This window comes from Myxine glutinosa, chromosome 2 (genome assembly GCF_964187855.1).
Source record: "Myxine glutinosa chromosome 2, kmMyxGlut1.1, whole genome shotgun sequence".
In the NCBI taxonomy this organism is placed as follows: Eukaryota; Metazoa; Chordata; class Myxini; order Myxiniformes; family Myxinidae; genus Myxine; species Myxine glutinosa.
The window spans coordinates 33,375,085-33,394,131 of record NC_136262.1 but is presented as its reverse complement, the minus strand read 5'-3'; the positions used below and the strand labels follow the sequence as shown (position 1 = coordinate 33,394,131).

Sequence of the window (19,047 nt, the reverse complement as noted above, 5' to 3'; positions counted from 1 at the left end):
TGAGCTTCATCATTGGTCGAGGAGACATGTGGGATCTGATGGACCTTTGCAATTGGGCAGTGATGTCAGGAGAGAAGCTCCGAGCAAGAGGAAGAAGAGCGCGTCTTTTGGCTGTCTCTCAGTAGTTCTCTGGTGATATGCTCGAGGAGGAGGGGGTGCCATCTTTCTCTGTTCGTGTGGTGTGGTAGTTTTTGGTGTGCGCATTTGAGAGCAAGGAGCTCTTAGCTGCGGTGGCGGCTATTGAAGGTTTTGGAGACTGCTGGTCCCGTGGTGGACTGAAGGCTGTGTCGTTCGGGGGAGGGACAGAGAGAGAGAGAGAGAGAGAGAGAGAGCAAAAGAGGGCCGTTTTCACAGCTTGCTTGACGGCTCTGTGCTCGTCACCGGCTGGCGCCATTTTGGGTGTTCTGGCGCGGGAGGCATTGGGACCGGACTGTCACAGTCACCTTTACAAAATAACTCGTTGGAACCAGCCAAGTGGCTGCACGATATTAAAAAAAGAACATTTATTTTACTTTATCATTCCACTGTGTGTTCGTATTCGAATCTGAGTGGAGGATCCTCAAAGTAGGAATTGCAATTAGTTTACTTCAACATTTATTAACTCAACTGCGCTATGTCCAGCTGAGTTTTTGTCGAAACCCAGTGTCCGTCGTCCGTCATCCATCTGTCATCTGTCTGTCTGTCGTCTGTAAACAATTCGACGTCTACGCTCTAAAAGTCACAAATATTGATTAAATTTGATGAAACTTGTTATGCAGCATCTTTAAGACATAAACTAGTTTGAGATTGCATTTGGCCCAAAAATGGGCACGGGAGGGCGGCCATATTGAAAATCAATTTTTGTCATATATTTTTAGCACATATAAACTATATAGTTTGTGGTTCTATTATGCATATTCTAACCATATTGATATAGACCAGTTGAGTTCAGGTTCGATGGAACCTCTCTAGTTTCATCTTGCATTTATTTTATTAAATCATTATTGTGGCATTTTTCATTTGTTGTGTTGTTTATTCGTTGTGGGTTTGGGAATAAACCTGTGTGCTTCGTTCAGGTAAGCGCCTTCGCTGCCTTCCTTCCCGCGCGTGCTATAAAAATAACCACCAAGATTTTGGGAATTCTTCTTGGGAGTAAAAACGTTCAGTCATTCGTCATCCAGTGCTCTTAATCGCTGGGCGACACGACAATGTGATGCTATAATAGTAAATTGTTCAACAAATTTATATTCTGAAAGAAAGATAAAGAAGAATAACAGGCCATTTTAAAGGATATTGTTCTCAACAAGACACATGCACCATCACATTGGATCAGATTCCAACCAGGAACGGTATTTGTAAAATTTAATTCAGATCACCTTGCTTTGGATCTATATCAAAAACCAATATGCCAGATCGGAAGTAACTTTTGTTTCAGGCAGTTTGACTTTCATTACATGGAATGTTTATTCCATTTCTCTGAATGGCAGATAAACTGTCTTCCGAATGATGTTATTCCATCGATTAGCTCACCTGGAAAAAAGTTCAGGGGAGCTTAAGCGATGGCGCATCGTCAATCCATAAACACTTGCAACTTCTTCTTCGAAACCGCTGATGGGATCGTGACCAAATTTGGCACAAATTATTGTTATGTTGTGACTAAAGTTTGTTCACAGCATTAACAGAATCCGGGTTTAAGGTGGTCTACGGAGGATCAAAGTGGGTCCAGATTTGACCCCCAAAATAGGAATTTACTTTTTCCTCTGAAACTACACACACAAGTTCGATAAAACCTGACCACAACCTTCAGCAACTGTGATGCACCAAAGCTTGGTCACGGCATTAAAAAAAATTGGGCGCTGAAGGGGTCTACTGTGGGGGTTGACCCCCAAAATAGGTATTTGATTTATTCTCAGAAACTACACATACAATTCCGATGAAACTTGACCACTACGTTCCGTTCATCACCCATAATGTACCAACGTCTTTGTTCCCAGTAATTACAAAGTCGGGGTCTAAGGTGGTCTATGGGGGTGGGGGGTGGGGTGGGGGGGGGGGGGGTTTGCTACCCAAAATAGGTATTTGGTTTTTTTTTCTCAGAAACTACACACACAATTTCGATGACACTTCACTACAACCTACAACACCCATGATGAACCAAAATTTGTTCACGGCATTAAAACAATCACACCATAAGCGGAGGTGTGGGGTTGGGGTGCCCGCAAAGTAGGTATTTGCTCTTTTCTCAGAAACTACACATACATAAGCCATACACGATTTCAATGAAACTTCACCACAACCTTAATGACCCGTGATGTACCAATGTTTGTTCAAGGCATTAGAAAAATTGGGGTCTGAGGAGGTATACGAGGAAGGGGGGTGGAAGGCAGGGAGGGCTGGTTGGTCCCCAAAATTTGTATTTTTTGTTTGTTTGTTTAAAGTATTATGATTATGTTAATATGATTCTACATGCTGCCCTGTCTTCTAGCAACCATTGAAATTGGATCAAAATACCTGGTCAGTGCACTGTTTATTATTTCAACCAGTTTATTCTACCAGTTGTGTGCCCTGGGGTATTGCCCCTATTTTTAGATACTAATCTTTGAACTGGGTAAAGTAAAATAATTTGGTGCCACTGCTGTTGTGATCCCAAAGACAGATTATTGATTTTATAGGCACTGTGGTGCAATGGTGAGCGTCCACTGAGTCTGGGATGTTCTTTCTTCCTTACTTTACAAACAGAATTTTAATAGGATAAAACATGGACTGTCATAGTTTGGCAACCTTTACACAAGCTTGATGGACCTAATGGCCTCCTCCTGCATTGAAGTTCCTTGTCAGTGAACTCGTATTGAAGGTTGAACTAGTTAGATCGACATCAATTTAAATTAGACAAGCGTTACGCCTAGGTCCCCCGTCGGGGAAGTGATTTGAGTTGACAAAGTGGAAGACGCAGAAAACATGCTATGATATGATATTTCGCTCACAAGGTTCAGACATACATGGAGGTGGCCATTTTGACGTGGTGACCCAATTTTCAATAGTTTTCTTCCTTATGCCGAGATACACCCACACACCAGATTAGAAGTTGGTACTTCGCTTATTTTTCAAGATGTTCCGCTCACAAGGTTCAGACATACATGGCGGGGGCCATCTTGGATTTTGACGTGGCGACCCAATTTTCAATACCGTTCTTCCTTATGCGTAGATACACCCACACACCAGATTAGAAGTTAGTAGTTCGTTTATTTTTCAAGATATTCCGCTCGCAAGGTTCAGACATACATAGCGGTGGTCATCTTGGATTTTGACGTGTAGACCCAGTTTTCAATAGGGTTCTTCCATATGCCTAGATACACCCACACACCAGATTAGAAGTTGGCACCTCCCTTATTTTTCAAGATATTTCGCTCACAAGTTTCAGACATATATATGGTGGCGGCCATCTTGGATTTTGACGTGGCGACCCAATTTTCAATAGCGTTCTTCCTTGTACCTCGATACACCCACACACCAGATTAGAAGTTGGTACTTCGCTTATTTTTCAAGATATTCCACTCACAAGGTTCAGACATACATGGCATCAGACATACATAGTGGCGGCCATCTTGGATTTTGACGTGGGTTGCACCCGCACACCAAATTCGAATGCGGTCCTTCGCTTATGCATGCACACACGCACGCACGCACGCACGGACGGACGGACGGACGGACACACGGACGGAGGGGAAAACCATAGTCCCCCTTTCGCTCCGCGGTGCGACGGGGGACAAAAAATTATGTGAAACGATCAACTTGTGAATGTACTGTTGTGTAGTTCGTTCTCATTTGATAAAAAGGTTGGAATTCCTTGTGTTTCCCTTTTAATATCTTTTTCCAATACTATAAACTACATGAGGAACAATATGATATAACAACAATGTAAAACTTGTACATAAAAACCTGGCATAGGTTACTCTGTTTCAGGTTTATTGACGAGGGTTACACTGGGTAGGATGCCATTGCCTTCCCCGCATTGTTTTGTCCGTTCCCATCCCATCAAATGCTGAGTGTCAAGCAAGGAAGCAGCACGTACCTTTATTATTATTATTATTATTTTTTTAATAGTCTTTGTTATGACTCGGCTGGGGATTGAAACAAACAATGTTTTAAACTTGAATCTGCTTTCTTCAAGAAGAGCATTGATTGGACAATATTACAACCTGGAACTTGATCAGGGAGGAAGTAAAAAATTATGATGATATTTCAGATGACTTCATTATAGTATTTGATCTTTAATTTGAATTTGATCGCCCCGATTCAATTTTAAAGATAAATAATTTAATTATTCATTGCACAAATATATCACGAAAACGAATCAACATTATGATTGTTGTGTTTTGTTTTCAGGGTTCTAGTTTTGGAACAGAACGTTCACCTCCATGTCCAGCAAATCAGTTCTTTAATGATGCTTATGGGGTCTGCTGTCTGTTTTGTCCCAGGGGTGAGTTACAATAAGAATTCCATTGTTTTTTTTTTCCATGTTCCTGGAATTTTTCAATTATTCCAACTGGTTTTATACTTCACAGGAGCATACATGTATAAGCCATGTCGCAATCCTGGAAGTAATCCTTTGTGCTTCGGTTGTGCAATGGGGAAAACGTACATTGACGAGCAAAGCAACATGACAACGTGCAAGGAATGTCGTGTGTGTGACCCAGGTAAACTATTCTACTCTGTTTACATTTACACTGAATTACTCAAAGTATAACCACAAACACAACCAAGTATGAAATATCGGGGAAATCAAATACTTTAAGTGGTGATTGATCCACCATGGAGAGAAGAGAAGCTGACGTTTCAGGCCTTACCTTCCAATGAAGCAGGTATGGCCCGAAACGTCAACTTCTCTTCTCTCCATGGCGGATCAATCACCATTCAGGTATTTGGTTTCTTATTTGTTTTGACCTATTTTGCCACCCACACAGATCGATAATTTTGTGTTTTGATTGGTGATTAAATTCTTCCCAGCATGAAATTTACATTTGTTATCGGCATTTGAATTTTCATCCACAACTACATAGCTGGTTGTGTTGTGTTACGTTGTGTAGTGGAATTTCATCCTTTAACATGAAATGGATATCTACCTCTGCCTCCAACGGTGTTTTTTCACTTGCGAAATTGAAAATTTGCAAGTATATTGCTTAGTCTGGTCTGTGATTGTCTGTTTGTAACTTGCGAAAATCGAGGATTTTTCAACGACAGCATATTGTTGGTCACGTGTGTTATTCTGTCTGTCGGTCAATCGACTACAGGTCGCCATTTTAACCCAATCTACACCAAATGGTAGCGTTTGTCATGAGGAAGAAGTCTATTGATTTTGATGTCGAAAGGGGTAATTCATTGGTGAAACACCAGCACAGTTGTCTTCGGAGCCTTCCAATCACCCCTTTTAGGATGAGCACTCCTGAAATGATGAAGATGACTTCAGGAAAAAAAATCGTCACCTCGTTGCAGAATATCTCTGTCTGCAACAATAATCGGAAACTACACTATACTCGAAACTATACTCTGAGGTTTCTGGACTTCAGACCAGACTTTGGTGGGTTAAACCGGTGTATGAGCGCTCAACCTTCCCTCTTCCCTCAGAGCATATTTCTGGTGTGGGGAGTAATCATATTTGTCTGAAGACCTTTGAGCTTCTGCATATCCAGGTGACATAGCTCGATCTAAGGGCCATTTTGGAAGCAGTGTCCATAATAATCTTCCTCTTTCCTTTTGGAATGCCTTAAAGGACAAGGCATTTGCTGAAAGATGTATTGTAAAATCCTCTACTACCTATTTCTACTGGAAAGTAGTTTACAGACCATCCTCCATGTTCACAATCAGCTACCAGGTCTTCGTATTTGCCTTTCTTTCTGCCATATGCATTGGACAGGTTCTCCTCCATCAGGACTCTCAATTCAATATTGATGATATTCTTAATTACTGCCGAATACATAGTGATATCAGGCAGTTTGGCAGTTTCCGTAATTTGTGGAGGGAACACGATTAGCTTTTGGTCTTCATCCATCAGAAACATCCAATCATTAGCCTTCTGTAGGATGTCCTGTGTTTCTACCCATGGAAGTGGCAAGGCTGGGTTCCTGTAGGATGTACCATCAGCTGAACGGAATGCAATGGTGGGAATGGAGCTTGGCTTTGATACAATACTGGTCTTCGTATTTGCATCTTTGATAGAAGGAGCCAGGCCTGATGCAATCACTCTTAGGGTTTGGTCATGGCACCAGTTGTATCTTCCATTTTAGAGTGAGTAGCTGCACCCATTTAAGATGTGGAGCAGTGTGCAGTGATGATGATGGGGGCAGCTTGCCAGTCCAAGGTTGGTTTTCCCCCACAGTCTTAGGTTGGCCTGGGGAAGGGAGTTGGTCGTGCATAGCGATGATGTGGAATGACAGCAGTTCCGGCATCCATACATAGAGGAGTTTCTTCCATGATGTATCGGTCTGTATGGCAGAATCCCATCTCCACCACTGTCCTTGTATAGCACATCCATACAGATAGACCAACATGTCTTCCTCATCGATATCCTTTTCCAAATTGGGAAGGCTTTTCCTGTGTTCCCTTCTGGACATGTCTCTTGTCAGCGTTTTATTTTCCTGTAGCTGAAGCCTGCTCAGTCGGTTTGACCTCTGCACATTTCATTCAGGATAAGGTGTCACTCCTTCCGTTCTAACTCTTTCACACCATTCCCCCTAGCCTTGTCTTTCTTTGTTTCTGAGCAATCTCTGCACAGTGTTTGGGTCTTTCCATCCCTGGAGTGTTTGTTAAGGTGGTACTTGGTGACCTGCATATATTTCACGGAGGTGGTAAGCCTTTTCAGTTGTAGACCGTACCTCTTTCTGGTTCTGTAGAGGGCACTGTTGGAAATACATCTGCTTACCCCTGCCCTTCTATTCAGGTACTTGGTGCATGTTGCCTCTTGACTCTCAATGTAAGATATTGGGAAGTTATAGATAGTGAACTCCCAGGTCATGGCACAATTGCATTGTTGTATATCCACATCTTTACGATTCCAGACAGATTGCTTTTCTTGGCTGTTTGTAACATGGCTACCAGCTTCATCTTGACCATTTCTCTGATGTTATCATCTTTCAAATCTTCGTAGATCAGCTTTCCGAGGAATCATATGGGTTGACTGTGGATATACGTGATCTGCTTTCCATTAATTTCGAGTTGAGGAACATAGGCTATATGTTGTGTCTTATGTCCTCCACGCCTCTGCTCTGCCTTTGGGACAACTTTCTTCATGGCGTGGGACTTAGATTTGGAAGGCTTAGCTTTCATGTTTCGTGTCCACTGAAGAAACGTTTGAACCTTGTTGATGAGTTTTTGACATTCTTCTTGACTTTTTGCTACCAGAGTCAGGTCATCGGCACATGCGTTGGCAGATGTTGTTATGTCTAATCCAGTCATTTCATATCCGATGTGGTTGGACTGGTCCAGCAGATCCAGGCAAAGATTGTAAACAGCCAGAAACAGGATACAGGATAATGTACAACCTTGGAAAACACGAATATAGCACCGTATCCAATCTGTTGTCCAATCCTTGGTTTTCACACATATAAACAGCTCATCATAGTACTTGAACACGATCTTCCTGATATGAGCTGGAATGTGGTATCACTCAAGTGCAAACTGTACTGTATGAGGTTATGTAGCACAGTGCCATCTGCATTTTGTAGGTCAAGCCAGGTTGTCACTATCGGTTTTCTATTATTTTTGGTGTCAAGGAGCATTTCAGTTAGTGCCTCCGTTTGTTCTACACAGCCTGATATTTTTTTGGGTTCTTTGTGGAAGGATACCCATTCCAAGGTTACAACTGGAATTCGTCAGTTATGGGTCTGAAGCAAGAAGGATTACTCGTATTCTCCTGTTTTGATATCAGGATCATCTCTCCTACTCTTCAACAACTGGGTATGGAGGAAGTTCTCCATATATTACATGTAAACTTGTGTAGCACCTTTGTTGCTCATGGACATTTCTTTCATACTAAGTATGGAATATGATTAGTTCCAGGAGCACTGGCATATCTTCTTTTCCGGAGATAGGCATTCAGTTCTGACAAACTTGGTGGTTTAGTTTTGAATGGAGTCTTGGTTTTTAGTGGTCTTTTCATACCCTTCAGTATTTCATATTTGTAATTACGTTTTTTTTATCGTTATTAACCTCCTTAAATAACTTTTCAGAAACTACTTTGCTGAAGGATGGAGATCTATTTTGCTTCTCATTCAGCATCCGTTGTGCTTACTGGTCTGGATTTCCTCTAAATTGTTGCTGAGCTTTATTGTCAGACATTCGTTCTTGTGATTTCAATTCTAATTTCCTCACTATGTTATGGAGTCTTACTAACTTGTAAGTTAGTAAGACTTACTCTCCTTGTTAGTAAAGGTGGGTTTTCACGGGACACGCGAACGGTTCGCGAAGGATGCGAATGTCGAAAAAATGGCAAAGTCCAACATTCGTATTTTAGGCTCCAAAAGTTCGCCAAACATGCGCGGGGGTTCGGAAGCGTCGTCAATTGTTCGCAGGAGTCGTTTTTTGTTCGGCGGGAATTTCAAAAGTTTGAAATGTATTGCGAAATGTCATTTAACAATTTGACAATGATTGTCAAAAGTTTGAAATTCCCGCCGAACAAAAAACGACTCCTGCGAACAATTGACGACGCTTCTGAACCCCCGCGCATGTTTGGCGAACTTTTGGAGCCTAAAATACGAATGTTGGACTTTGCCATTTTTTCGACATTCGCATCCTTCGCGAACCGTTCGCGTGTCCTGTGAAAACCCACCTTAAGACTCACAAGTAAGACTGAAGACTCTAGTTAGTAAGACTTACTCTTCTTGTAAGTCTTACTCCTGTTATGGAGTCTTTCCTGAGGTTTGCTACGAGTGTTTCATTTCTATCTTTTAGGGCTTGTTTAAACTGATGCTTGGTAGCTTTCTCAAGGCATCTCAATTTCCTTCGTTGTCTCGTAGACTGCTGCTTTTTGTTAGTCTTCTATGTTACTGATTTCATACCGAATCTGTCCACAAGACTTTTGTAAACATAATTTTCCAAATTTTCTAGTTGCTCATCAAGGCCTATATCCTATTTCCAATAATTTTCATGTTTCAACTTCAAGGTGAAATTTCTAAAATCCACAATTTTCATCCGATTTACTTGAAAATTGATCAGGATTTGCAGAGGTCGTCACCAAGCCCAGGGAGCCCAGGGAGAAAATAAAGAGAGACCGACAAAGGGATGCATGGGTATGGTTGAGGGGTAGGTGAAAATGCAGGGGATGGATGAGGATAGAGAAAGAAAATATGAGAGGTGGGGTGGGTTAACGGGGGTAGAAAATATCATGGTTTTGGATTGGTGATGATCTGAGATGGTCGTGAGTAGTCGTCTTGAAGACCTCAAGGGAAGAAAGAGATTGCACAGAATATGGAAGTTGGTTCCTCGTGTGGGGAAAAGGAAGAACAAATGAGTGGAAATTAGCAATGATTCTGGATTTTTGGAGTTTCACGAGAAGGGGGTTGCTGGTGGGTCGTGATTGTAATGGAGTGAAGTGAAGAGTAAAATTTATTGTACTCTTTTAAATTTTACAACCTGGTGAAGGATTTTCTACATTTGATAAATGTGAGGGGCCTTCATAGAATTCTCTGAACGACATATGATAATCCAAGGCATATGTCACATTTTGTGTCTCTGCCGACGAAGGATGCTTTATGTTTTTGGGTTGTCCATCTGTCTGTCCATTCTTCCGTCCATCGGTGATAGGTTTTCATTGCCACAATAACTTAAGAACGGCTAAAGGGATCGAAGTCAAACTTGGTACAAGTATGTATAATGATGCAATGATGATCTGATTAGATTATGGGGTCAATAGGTCAAAGGTCAGAGGTCCCGGTAGGTAAAAATTCTTACCGAGCTTTGTGTGTAAACCAGTAATAGGATTTTGACCGAATTTGGAAGAAGTATATATTGTGATGCAAAGATGAACTAATTAGATTTTGGCATCAAAGATCAGAAGTCAAATCGGGTAAAAATGTGATACTTGAGTACAGCTGAATGGATTTAAATCAAACTTGGTACAAATATGTATAATGATGTTGAAATATGGGCGGAGGCATATCTGTCGACGTCGTGACGTCAGAGTGCTGTTCTAGTTTCATTATCTCTTCGCTCACTCTCCCATGTTTTCTATTTTCTTCCACAGAGACTGAGGTTGAAGAGAAAGAGTGTGACATATCCAATAACCAACAATGTGTTTGCCGTGAAGGTTTCTACATGAAAGGGAACGAATGTGTGATGGAGAGCACTATGGGAAGTAAGGACACAAGTAAAAGCAAATAAATCAGTGTTTTTCCTGCCTTCCTCGACCCGTCTCCTGTTTTGAAATCATCATCCCTGGTCAAGCAAATTAAACTGCTGTTTAACATCCTTTAACAGGTGAAACTGGTTCAGCATCGAACAAGTATCCTCCATGGTGGTTTTGGGTCCTGTCGTTGATTGTGATCCTCCTGATCATGTTATTCATTTTCCCTTTTGGTAAGTCTCAAGTGTAATGTTATTGTTATTAGGAACGGGGATGTTTGTGTGAGTATAAATAATATTGAGCATAAATATTGTGATTCCCATTGAACTTCTGACAAGAATTACAAACAAAAGGTGAAAATGAGAGGAAAACACAGGAAGAACTAGAGAGTTCATAAGACACGTTACATCTACACAGTGTTAAAATTTATACTTCAATTTAAATAAGAGATTTTAAAGATAATTATAAAACAATTCTGGAAGTTTCTCGCTATTTAAGCAGTCTTATACACCACCTTATTTGACACGTCAAAGTACTGCTAAACGGTAGGGTTTTAAAACTGCAAAGAAGAAGATTTGTGTTCTGCAGTGTTTATTTATATAATTCAATTATAATAAAATATAGATTCTGAAAGTCATATAAATTAATTACGGAATTTACCGTCATTTTACCACCTTTGACGCAGTGTCTATTACACCCCCGATCTAAAACGTTACATTTGTTATTAGTCCTGTTATTTGGGTCCTTTATGATGTTGTTAAAATCAGTAAGTTTTCTGGTTCGAGACAGACCAGCTGACAAAGTGAAAATATTATCCCATTCTGGTGGAGACAAATTCAGATACAAAGTACTCTTAGTGCAGCAGATAAACACAAAAATTGTGCATTTTATGAGGAATACATGAAATTTCTAACATAGTTAGTGCATACCATAAGGTTTATTTTCAGATGTGGAGGGAAGTCAGATTTGACCTCTGAGGACCGTGAGAGGTCAAATCCAAAATGGCCGCCAGTCCACCGAGTCTAATGTTCAAACACACTTAATTTTGGAACCAAACAGTATAGAAAAACATTATAGGTGTTATTTCCAACTAAATTGGGGATGCCCAGAGGTGAATGATGCTTTCAATGAACTCCTAGGCATGCCAAGTGAGGTCAGTGAAGGCTCAATGTTACTGCTAGAGCGATTTGTGGTGCTGATGTACGATAGAACCAGTGAGAGCACGGAAGTGAATGACGCCAGGAAACAGCTCTTCACACAGAAGTGTAGAACTCTAGAGAACATTCCTCCAACCCAGGCAACACTCAAGCAGCACATCAAGCGCACTTGCTACCAGGCCAACTGTTGTAACCAGGCATTGGTCATGGATCCAGAGATGCCAGACCCACCTGACTGGGGCTGGACAAAAGAGACAACTGGGTGGCAGCCTCTTTGGACCACTCTTCCTGAAGCATCAAAATCGTGCCATGAATTGATCGACTGTGGCTGCAAGAAAGGGTGCACTGGACGCTGCAAGTGTGCCAAAGCTGCACTCAAGTGCACTGCACTGTGCTTCTGTTCTGGAGACTGTTAGATTTAGATCATTACCAATTTTCATCATTGCACTTGATTTAATGTAGGCTTTGGTGGACAATGGACATACTTGGTTAACTACAGTTATTTTTTCAGAGGTTATTGCATCATTCCTTGCAGTGTAAACACTTTTTTTCATCATTTCTGGTCTTTGGGTGTTCTGTACCTATACCTGTACCTGAAAAAATAAAGTTTTGAAAGTTCAAATGAACTTTTTCCAATAGCAGTTCCAACTGCAGTATCATAAAAATAGATATTTAACGTAATTTGACCTTGACCATGACCTAAATGCATGTCCTTGAGTTCTGGCGATCTCAAAAGTATCACCAAATGAATGGGCACCCCCAATTTAGTTGGAAATGACACCGATAAGCGCATTTGAACATTAGACCCGGCGGACTGGCGGCCATTTTGGATTTGACCTCTCACGGTCCTCAGAGGTCAAATCTGACTTCCCTCCACATCTGAAAATAAACCTTATGGTATGCACTAGAGTCCCTGTATATAGAGAGTTGTGTCAACTCAAATTTGGACGCCATTTTGTGTCTAAGTGTGTCGGATTAGATATACATGTACATTCGCGATATGGGGTGATATATTCCAAACCTGCTAAAAAAAAATTTTACTACACATATTTAGTCTTATTATTACATACAGGTGATATTTGTTTTGTCAAAAACTCAGCTATTGCCGTGAAAAAGAGCTGTGTGGTGATATTAAAAGTGGTATGGCAATGCATATTACAAGCCAACACTGCATATAAGAGCTAACATTATAAGTAAGACAAACCAATGCTGTCGTTCTCTGAATTTTAATAACTTTTAGAAAGGAGTGTGGGCATATCCAATATTTTTTAAAGCGTGCCGAGAGCAATTCCGGTGTAGGACTTCCAGCCGACATATAGTCTAACACACTTAAAACAAATTCTGTACGTGGTATTGCCATATTTCTATAGTGTACAACTTTAGTTTTATCGACATTTATATTCAATTTCCATTGTAATGATTTAACAAGCTGCAAGGCAGCTTCTGTCTCTGACATAAGGAAAACGTCATCGGCATCTAGTAAGATTGAAACGTTCATTTATTACTACACCCTTGCCCAGAACTCTGATGGATATTGCCTGATCGATTAATATGTTTCATAGCTGGCGACTTAATTAACACTTAATTTTCGACTGCGCCAAGCCGTAATTAAACAGAGAAAAAACTTTAAAAAATACCTGCAGTGTGCACGGTTCGTCTAGTCGAACAGATATGGAAAAGCACAGATAAGACGTCGTATTCACCATAACTTGTTTAATTTCACCAGGAACACGATGAGGCCAACACAGTAAACATTCAGTACAAAACTTGGTTCATACATTCAGTTCAGAACATGATTCATACATTCAGACCGTAAGAAAACTCTGCCCGTAATACAACACTCTGACCAGACCAACACTTCATCCCACTACGTTCACTCCTCACAAGTGAAACTCATCACTACTCCGTTCACTCCTCACAAGTGAAACTCATCACTACTCCGTTCACTCCTCACAAGTGAGACTCATCACTACTCCGTTCACTACTCTCATATTGTATGTTTTGGGAACGATAGCTGTCACCAGGTTAAATATATAGGGATTGTCCAATGTGCAAAATCTTCCATCACTACAATTTGGCCATAAATCCCGGGGTGGGAAATATTTGAGCAAATATGCCACAAGACGCATGAGCACTGTACAAAGCAAACAATAACTCGTCAAATTTTGGACGTATGGATGGCTGCACAACCCGCAAAAAAATTGAGCAGGTCCCCCCCTAAAATTGCTTTTATGATTGCCGATTAGGCTAAAGATTTTAAACCAAAAAAATAACTTGCCTCGGAATAAGTTTTGAATGGACGGACAGACAACTGAAAACAAAACGGACCATGGGTTTCCCACCCCTATAAAATCAAAATTAATTCCCTCTGAAAAAGTACAGTGACATTGCCCGCAGACTACCCAACCGCAGACCAGGCAATGTCACTGTACCGGGACATTTCATCAATCAATGACAATATGCGGTCCGCTAGGACTACCCGAAAAAAATTGAGCAGGGTTCTTCCCACGGAAATGCATTTTTGGTCAGCTCCTTGAAGATTATAAACAAACACAAATCACTTCCCTTTAAAAGGGTTTTCAACGGACAGACAACCAAAAAAAAACCGAGCAGATAGAATTGCTTTTGAACATCGATCATCAAGTGGCGTGGACCTACCTGGCAGAGTCTCGAGGAGTCGATCGCTTTCCAGCTCTTTCGTCTGACTTTCACTTCCCAAATTTGTCTTCTGACTTTATCACTTGGAAATCTATACATCTTATATTTCCCAGATTGGTTTGAACAACCAAAAGCAGAACAACCAGTCATTTTGTTTGGCAATAAACAACATTCCCGTACCAAGCTGACGTTCATGCACGGTGAAGTTAGACACAAAATGGCGCCACGAAATCACGTGACCAGAAATCTCGGGTCAGCGCATGGCGCAACTCTCTTTATACAGGGACTCTAGTATGCACTAACTATGCTAGAAATTTCATGCTTTTCTCAAAAAATGCACAATTTGTTAAAATATGAGAGCTTATCCGCTGGACTATCTTAAACGGCATGTTTGTTTTCTGTTTCATTGTTACTCCTGCCAGGGAGTAATGCATTCACTCGTGTGTGTGTGTGTGTGTGTGTGTGTGTGTGTGTGTGTGTGTGTGTGTGTGTGTGTGTGTGTGTGTGTGTGTGTGTGTGTGTGTGTGTGTGTGTGTGTGTGTGTGTTCGTGTGTGTTCGTGTGTGTTCGTGTGTGTTCGTGTGTGTTCGTGTGTGTTCGTGTGTGTTCGTGTGTGTTCGTGTGTTTGTGTACAAGATATCTGGAAAAGTTCTGAACGGATTTGGATGAAAGTTGGTGGGATGATTGCCCTTGGGATGAGGAAGAATTGATTAGTTTTTGGTGAAGCTCAGGTTATTATTCCCGATCCAGGAATTTTTTGAAGGATTTTTTTACCATTGGAAGATAGGGCTCATTTTTTAAAACATTATCTTCTATATATTCTATATTTAACATTGTGATATGAAAATAGTTTTAATATTTGTTGTAAATGTAGTTTAAACTTGTGGTTATGCGTTAGAGCGGTGTATTTTTTTTTTAGCAGCGTCGTCTTCAATGTTCATTTTTTAAATTTTTATAAAGACATATTCTGTCCTTTTAAAACCACCAAAGTGTGTATTAGGTTTCTCCGTTTCATAAAATGTGTCGTTTGATACGTATAATGCTTTAAAACTGTTTGTTTTTTTGGACCTCAGAAGAGATATCAACATTTAGCTCAGCGAATGTCATTCGTGGTGTCAGTATTTGATGAACTTATAAAGACTTAGTTCCAGATTTGTCAATGGCGGAGGTATATTAACAAACGAATAAAACAGATTTGGCAAAATTCCAACTTTTTTTTTAAAAGATCGCATATTCACCCAGGGTTGAGAGGCTGAAGAAGAAGAAACCTCGCATGGGCTTCCCAGACCAAATAAATAATTCTGGTTCTGCGATTTTCAGGTTTATTTATCTATATATCTACATATCTGGGCAGTGTCTGTTGTCACTGAACTACTCCCTGAAACTTTTATTTCCGTGGTTGTGAAGTGTTTTTAATAACGTGGTGGTGGTTTTGAATCACGTGGTGGTGAGGTATTTTGAATTATGTGGTGGTGAGGTGTAAAATGACGTGGCTGTGAGGTGTTTTTAATTTCGTGGCTGTGAGGTGTTTTTAATTTCGTGGCTGTGAGGTGTTTTTAATTTCGTGTTTCGGGGCTGTGAAGTGTTTTTAACTTCGTGTTTCGGGGCTGTGAAGTGTTTTTAATTTCGTGTTTCGGGGCTGTGAAGTGTTTTTAATTTCGTGTTTCGGGGCTGTGAAGTGTTTTTAATTTCGTGGCTGTGAGGTGTTTTTAATTTCGTGGCTGTGAGGTGTTTTTAATTTCGTGGCTGTGAGGTGTTTTTAATTTCGTGTTACGGGGCTGTGAAGTGTTTTTAACTTCGTGTTTCGGGGCCGTGAAGTGTTTTTAATTTTGTGTTTCGGGGCTGTGAAGTGTTTTTAATTTCGTGTTTCGTGGCTGAGGTGTTTTTAATTTCGTGTTTATTGGCTGTGAAGTGTTTTTAATTTCGTGTTTCGGGGCTGTGAAGTGTTTTTAATTCTCGTGTTTCGTGGCTGTGAAGTGTTTTTAATTTCGTGTTTCGGGGCTGTGAAGTGTTTTTAATTTCGTGTTTCGGGGCTGTGAAGTGTTTTTAATTTCGTGTTTCGTGGCTGTGAAGTGTTTTTAATTTCGTGTTTTGCGGCTGTGAGGTGTTTTTAATTTCGTATTTCGTGGCTGTGAGGTGTTTTTAATTTCATGTTTTGCGGCTGTGAAGTGTTTTTAATTTCGTGTTTCGTGGCTGTGAAGTGTTTTTAATTTCGTGTTTTGTGGCTGTGAGGTGTTTTTAATCTTCTATCTCTATATATAAAGGAGGAGTGTGTGTGTGTGTGTGTGTGTGTGTGTGTGTGTGTGTGTGTGTGTGTGTGTGTGTGTGTGTGTGTGTGTGTGTGTGTGTGTGTGTGTGTGTGTGTGTGTGTGTGTGTGTGTGTGTGTGGTCTGTCTGGATGTCCGCTTATAACTCAAGAACTACACATCGGAGAGAAGTTTTAGACACAGATTCGGAATCAGCATAAAATCCCGGTGGTTTTAGGCTACGTTTTATTTTAATATCAATGGTTTAAAAAAACCGCGCCAGCTGCAATTCCATGGTGTAGTTTGTAGCGGCGCTAGACGTTCGGGGTGTATTGCAATGGTTTGTCGGGTTTGGCTGTGGGTCCAGAATAGCTCCCATTTCCTTATGTTCTTCCACTTTTATTTTGATTCTTCTGTTACAACGCCTTCCTTATTGTCCTGTAGAATAATAATTTTAACTACTGTTCTACTTCAGAAACTTCAGAAACTCGTTTTAGCAAAATCAATGGTTTATTCACTTTAGAGAATTTGTTGTATACTAAGCCGAGATCTTTAATGAGTCTGTTCCAGAGTTTGTTGAAGCTTGTTTGGTCGGTCTTTTGAAGCTCGTTCAGTAGGTCTTCTGAAGCTCGTCCAGTTGTTGACAATCTCCAGTTGGTTGATCAGTTTCAACTGGTCTTCAGTTGAAACTCCTCTTCAGTTCACTGTCCCAGTCCACTCTTCTCTCTCTCCTCGCAACTTTCTCCTGGTTTTAAAGCCCCAAACTCCTTTGATGTTGCAGAGCATGCAGGGTGTTCCTTATCCAAAAACCTTATATGGCTTTCTTGGCCAGCAAATACTTATTTCTGTTCAAGAGGTCAAATACTCTGACCTGCTGAAAAAGAATTTGCAGCGTGTGCGCAGTGCCCTGAACAGAGGCTATTAATGATTGACAGGTGGCGGTCCAAGAGCGTTACACATTCTTGTCTGAAATTAACTCTCCTGACCACATGTTAATGCTAGTTCTATGCTCTTTTGCTCATTCGTAAAGTAAAACATAATTCCACTTTAAACAAGATTACATTGATATATATTCTAACAATATTGTCAATATGAATATTTAATCCCTGACAATCCCCAGTTTTTCTTTTATGTTTATATTAACCATTAATCTAAACATTACCACATTAAATATTCATACCACTAATCTGGTAATTCAATTTCCTAAGGCATACACCGTCATTCTGGAAGAATTTTGATCACAATACATTTCCTTGTTCATTGACTCTTTCTATGTTGATAATTCAATTCAACTCATTTGCATAAAGATCACAAAACATTTCACCTTCACCAAAACGCAATAATTTCAGTTCATCAAAATAATAAAGCATCTGCAACATTTGGCAAAATATTTGCCTTTAATCAAATATTGACTTTCTTTGTTTGAAAAAAGGGGCGGATCACTTGTGTTTGGAATTTCAGCATAAAACATTTTCTCCTGTTGTCTTCATCACACCTTCACTATTTGCATAGGATTTTCTGCTGTTGTGATAGCTGGGCAGAGTCAAAGACTGACCCTGCTCTCCATGCAGCATCCTTGCCACTCTTGCTGTGAGCCATAGTAGATTTGAACAAGGCCTCCATCCAGTTGTAGTCGACTTGCCTCCTCACTAATTGTGAGCATGGAGCAAGTATTGATGTGATGTTGATTTGTCAACAAGATGTGGAGCAGGGATGCCGGATGCATCCGCAATGATGATGTTGGGACCATGGTACTCAGTTGTCCATGGTCCATACCAGGAGCACACAGCAGAATCGTGCACAGCTGTTGTGAAGGAAAAGGCAGTCGTTCGCTTGCAGCTCCATGCTGGCTCCCCGGAAGTTGGTGAAGTAATGACACACGTCACCGTATCCCGTAAACGTTGCAGGTAAAATCTCGTCGTCCTGCAATTGCTGATGTGATGACTGTTCGAGGTATTTGAACACAAGTAAGTGATCGTCCTTTTTCCATATGTTGCAGTGTGACCCAGACAAATGGTCACATAATTTTCCCTTGGTGAAGGTAAACATCCATCCTCCAAAGGAGCATTTCTTCATCATTCTTTGAGAAAGAGGGTGTATGCCAAGATTAACTTCATTTTCACAAATTTTCCTTTTTCAAACTTCTTCCCAGATGTCGTTATCACTCCATTTGGGATGTGGTCTTGTCTTTCCTTTACTTAGCCACATTTATATCTGCTCTCCACACAGATTGAATCAGATGGGGTACATTGTAACATGAAATCACTATATTTTAGAACAACTTCACACGAATAATATTCAACTCAGACATGTGTTTTACACTACTAAAACTAAGAATAGCATCCACAATTGCTTTCAGGTTCATATAATTCAAAAAATTAAACACATGCAGGTGTTGTAACTCAACTCAAAGAAAATAAATGCATTAATAATGATTATACGATTTAAATCACAAACAGGAATATCTAATTCCCAACAATTCTTGCAAACAAGCAAACTATGCCTAATGTGTTATTAGCATAGTCCTCCCCGCTTTTTTTTTTTTTCTTTAACAGTGTTACTTGTGGTGATATGAGTTCATCGATTGTGTAAAACGGACATAGTGCACAACAAGTTGTTATGCCCTCATTTATGTCAATGACATTCAACATTATATACCAAACTAACAAACT

General features: G+C 40.4%; 1 protein-coding gene and 2 long non-coding RNA genes across 5 annotated transcripts in view; 1 reads left to right on the top strand and 2 right to left on the bottom strand.

The window, feature by feature from the left end:
• Positions 1 to 19,047, bottom strand: part of LOC137422652 (uncharacterized) — a 1,758,619-nt gene that overhangs the window by 1,270,547 nt on the left and 469,025 nt on the right. The gene's annotated exons all lie outside the window — the stretch shown is intronic.
• Positions 1 to 19,047, top strand: part of LOC144888193 (tumor necrosis factor receptor superfamily member 6-like) — a 47,706-nt gene that overhangs the window by 7,554 nt on the left and 21,105 nt on the right. For 2 of the 3 annotated variants that reach the window (XM_078773140.1, XM_078773141.1), the window contains 4 exons: positions 4,366 to 4,459; positions 4,545 to 4,676; positions 10,217 to 10,327; positions 10,450 to 10,548. In XM_078773140.1, the coding sequence (XP_078629266.1) occupies positions 4,366 to 4,459; positions 4,545 to 4,676; positions 10,217 to 10,327; positions 10,450 to 10,548 (436 nt within the window). Of the gene's footprint in view, positions 1 to 2,464; positions 2,494 to 4,365; positions 4,460 to 4,544; positions 4,677 to 10,216; positions 10,328 to 10,449; positions 10,549 to 19,047 lie in introns of all 3 variants that reach the window. The other variant, XM_078773142.1, reaches the window with a different exon arrangement.
• Positions 16,867 to 19,047, bottom strand: part of LOC137421920 (uncharacterized) — a 107,561-nt gene continuing 105,380 nt past the window's right edge. Inside the window, exon 3 of the long non-coding RNA XR_013622653.1 lies at positions 16,867 to 18,589. This is a non-coding gene — a long non-coding RNA (uncharacterized LOC137421920). The remainder of the gene's footprint in view (positions 18,590 to 19,047) is intronic.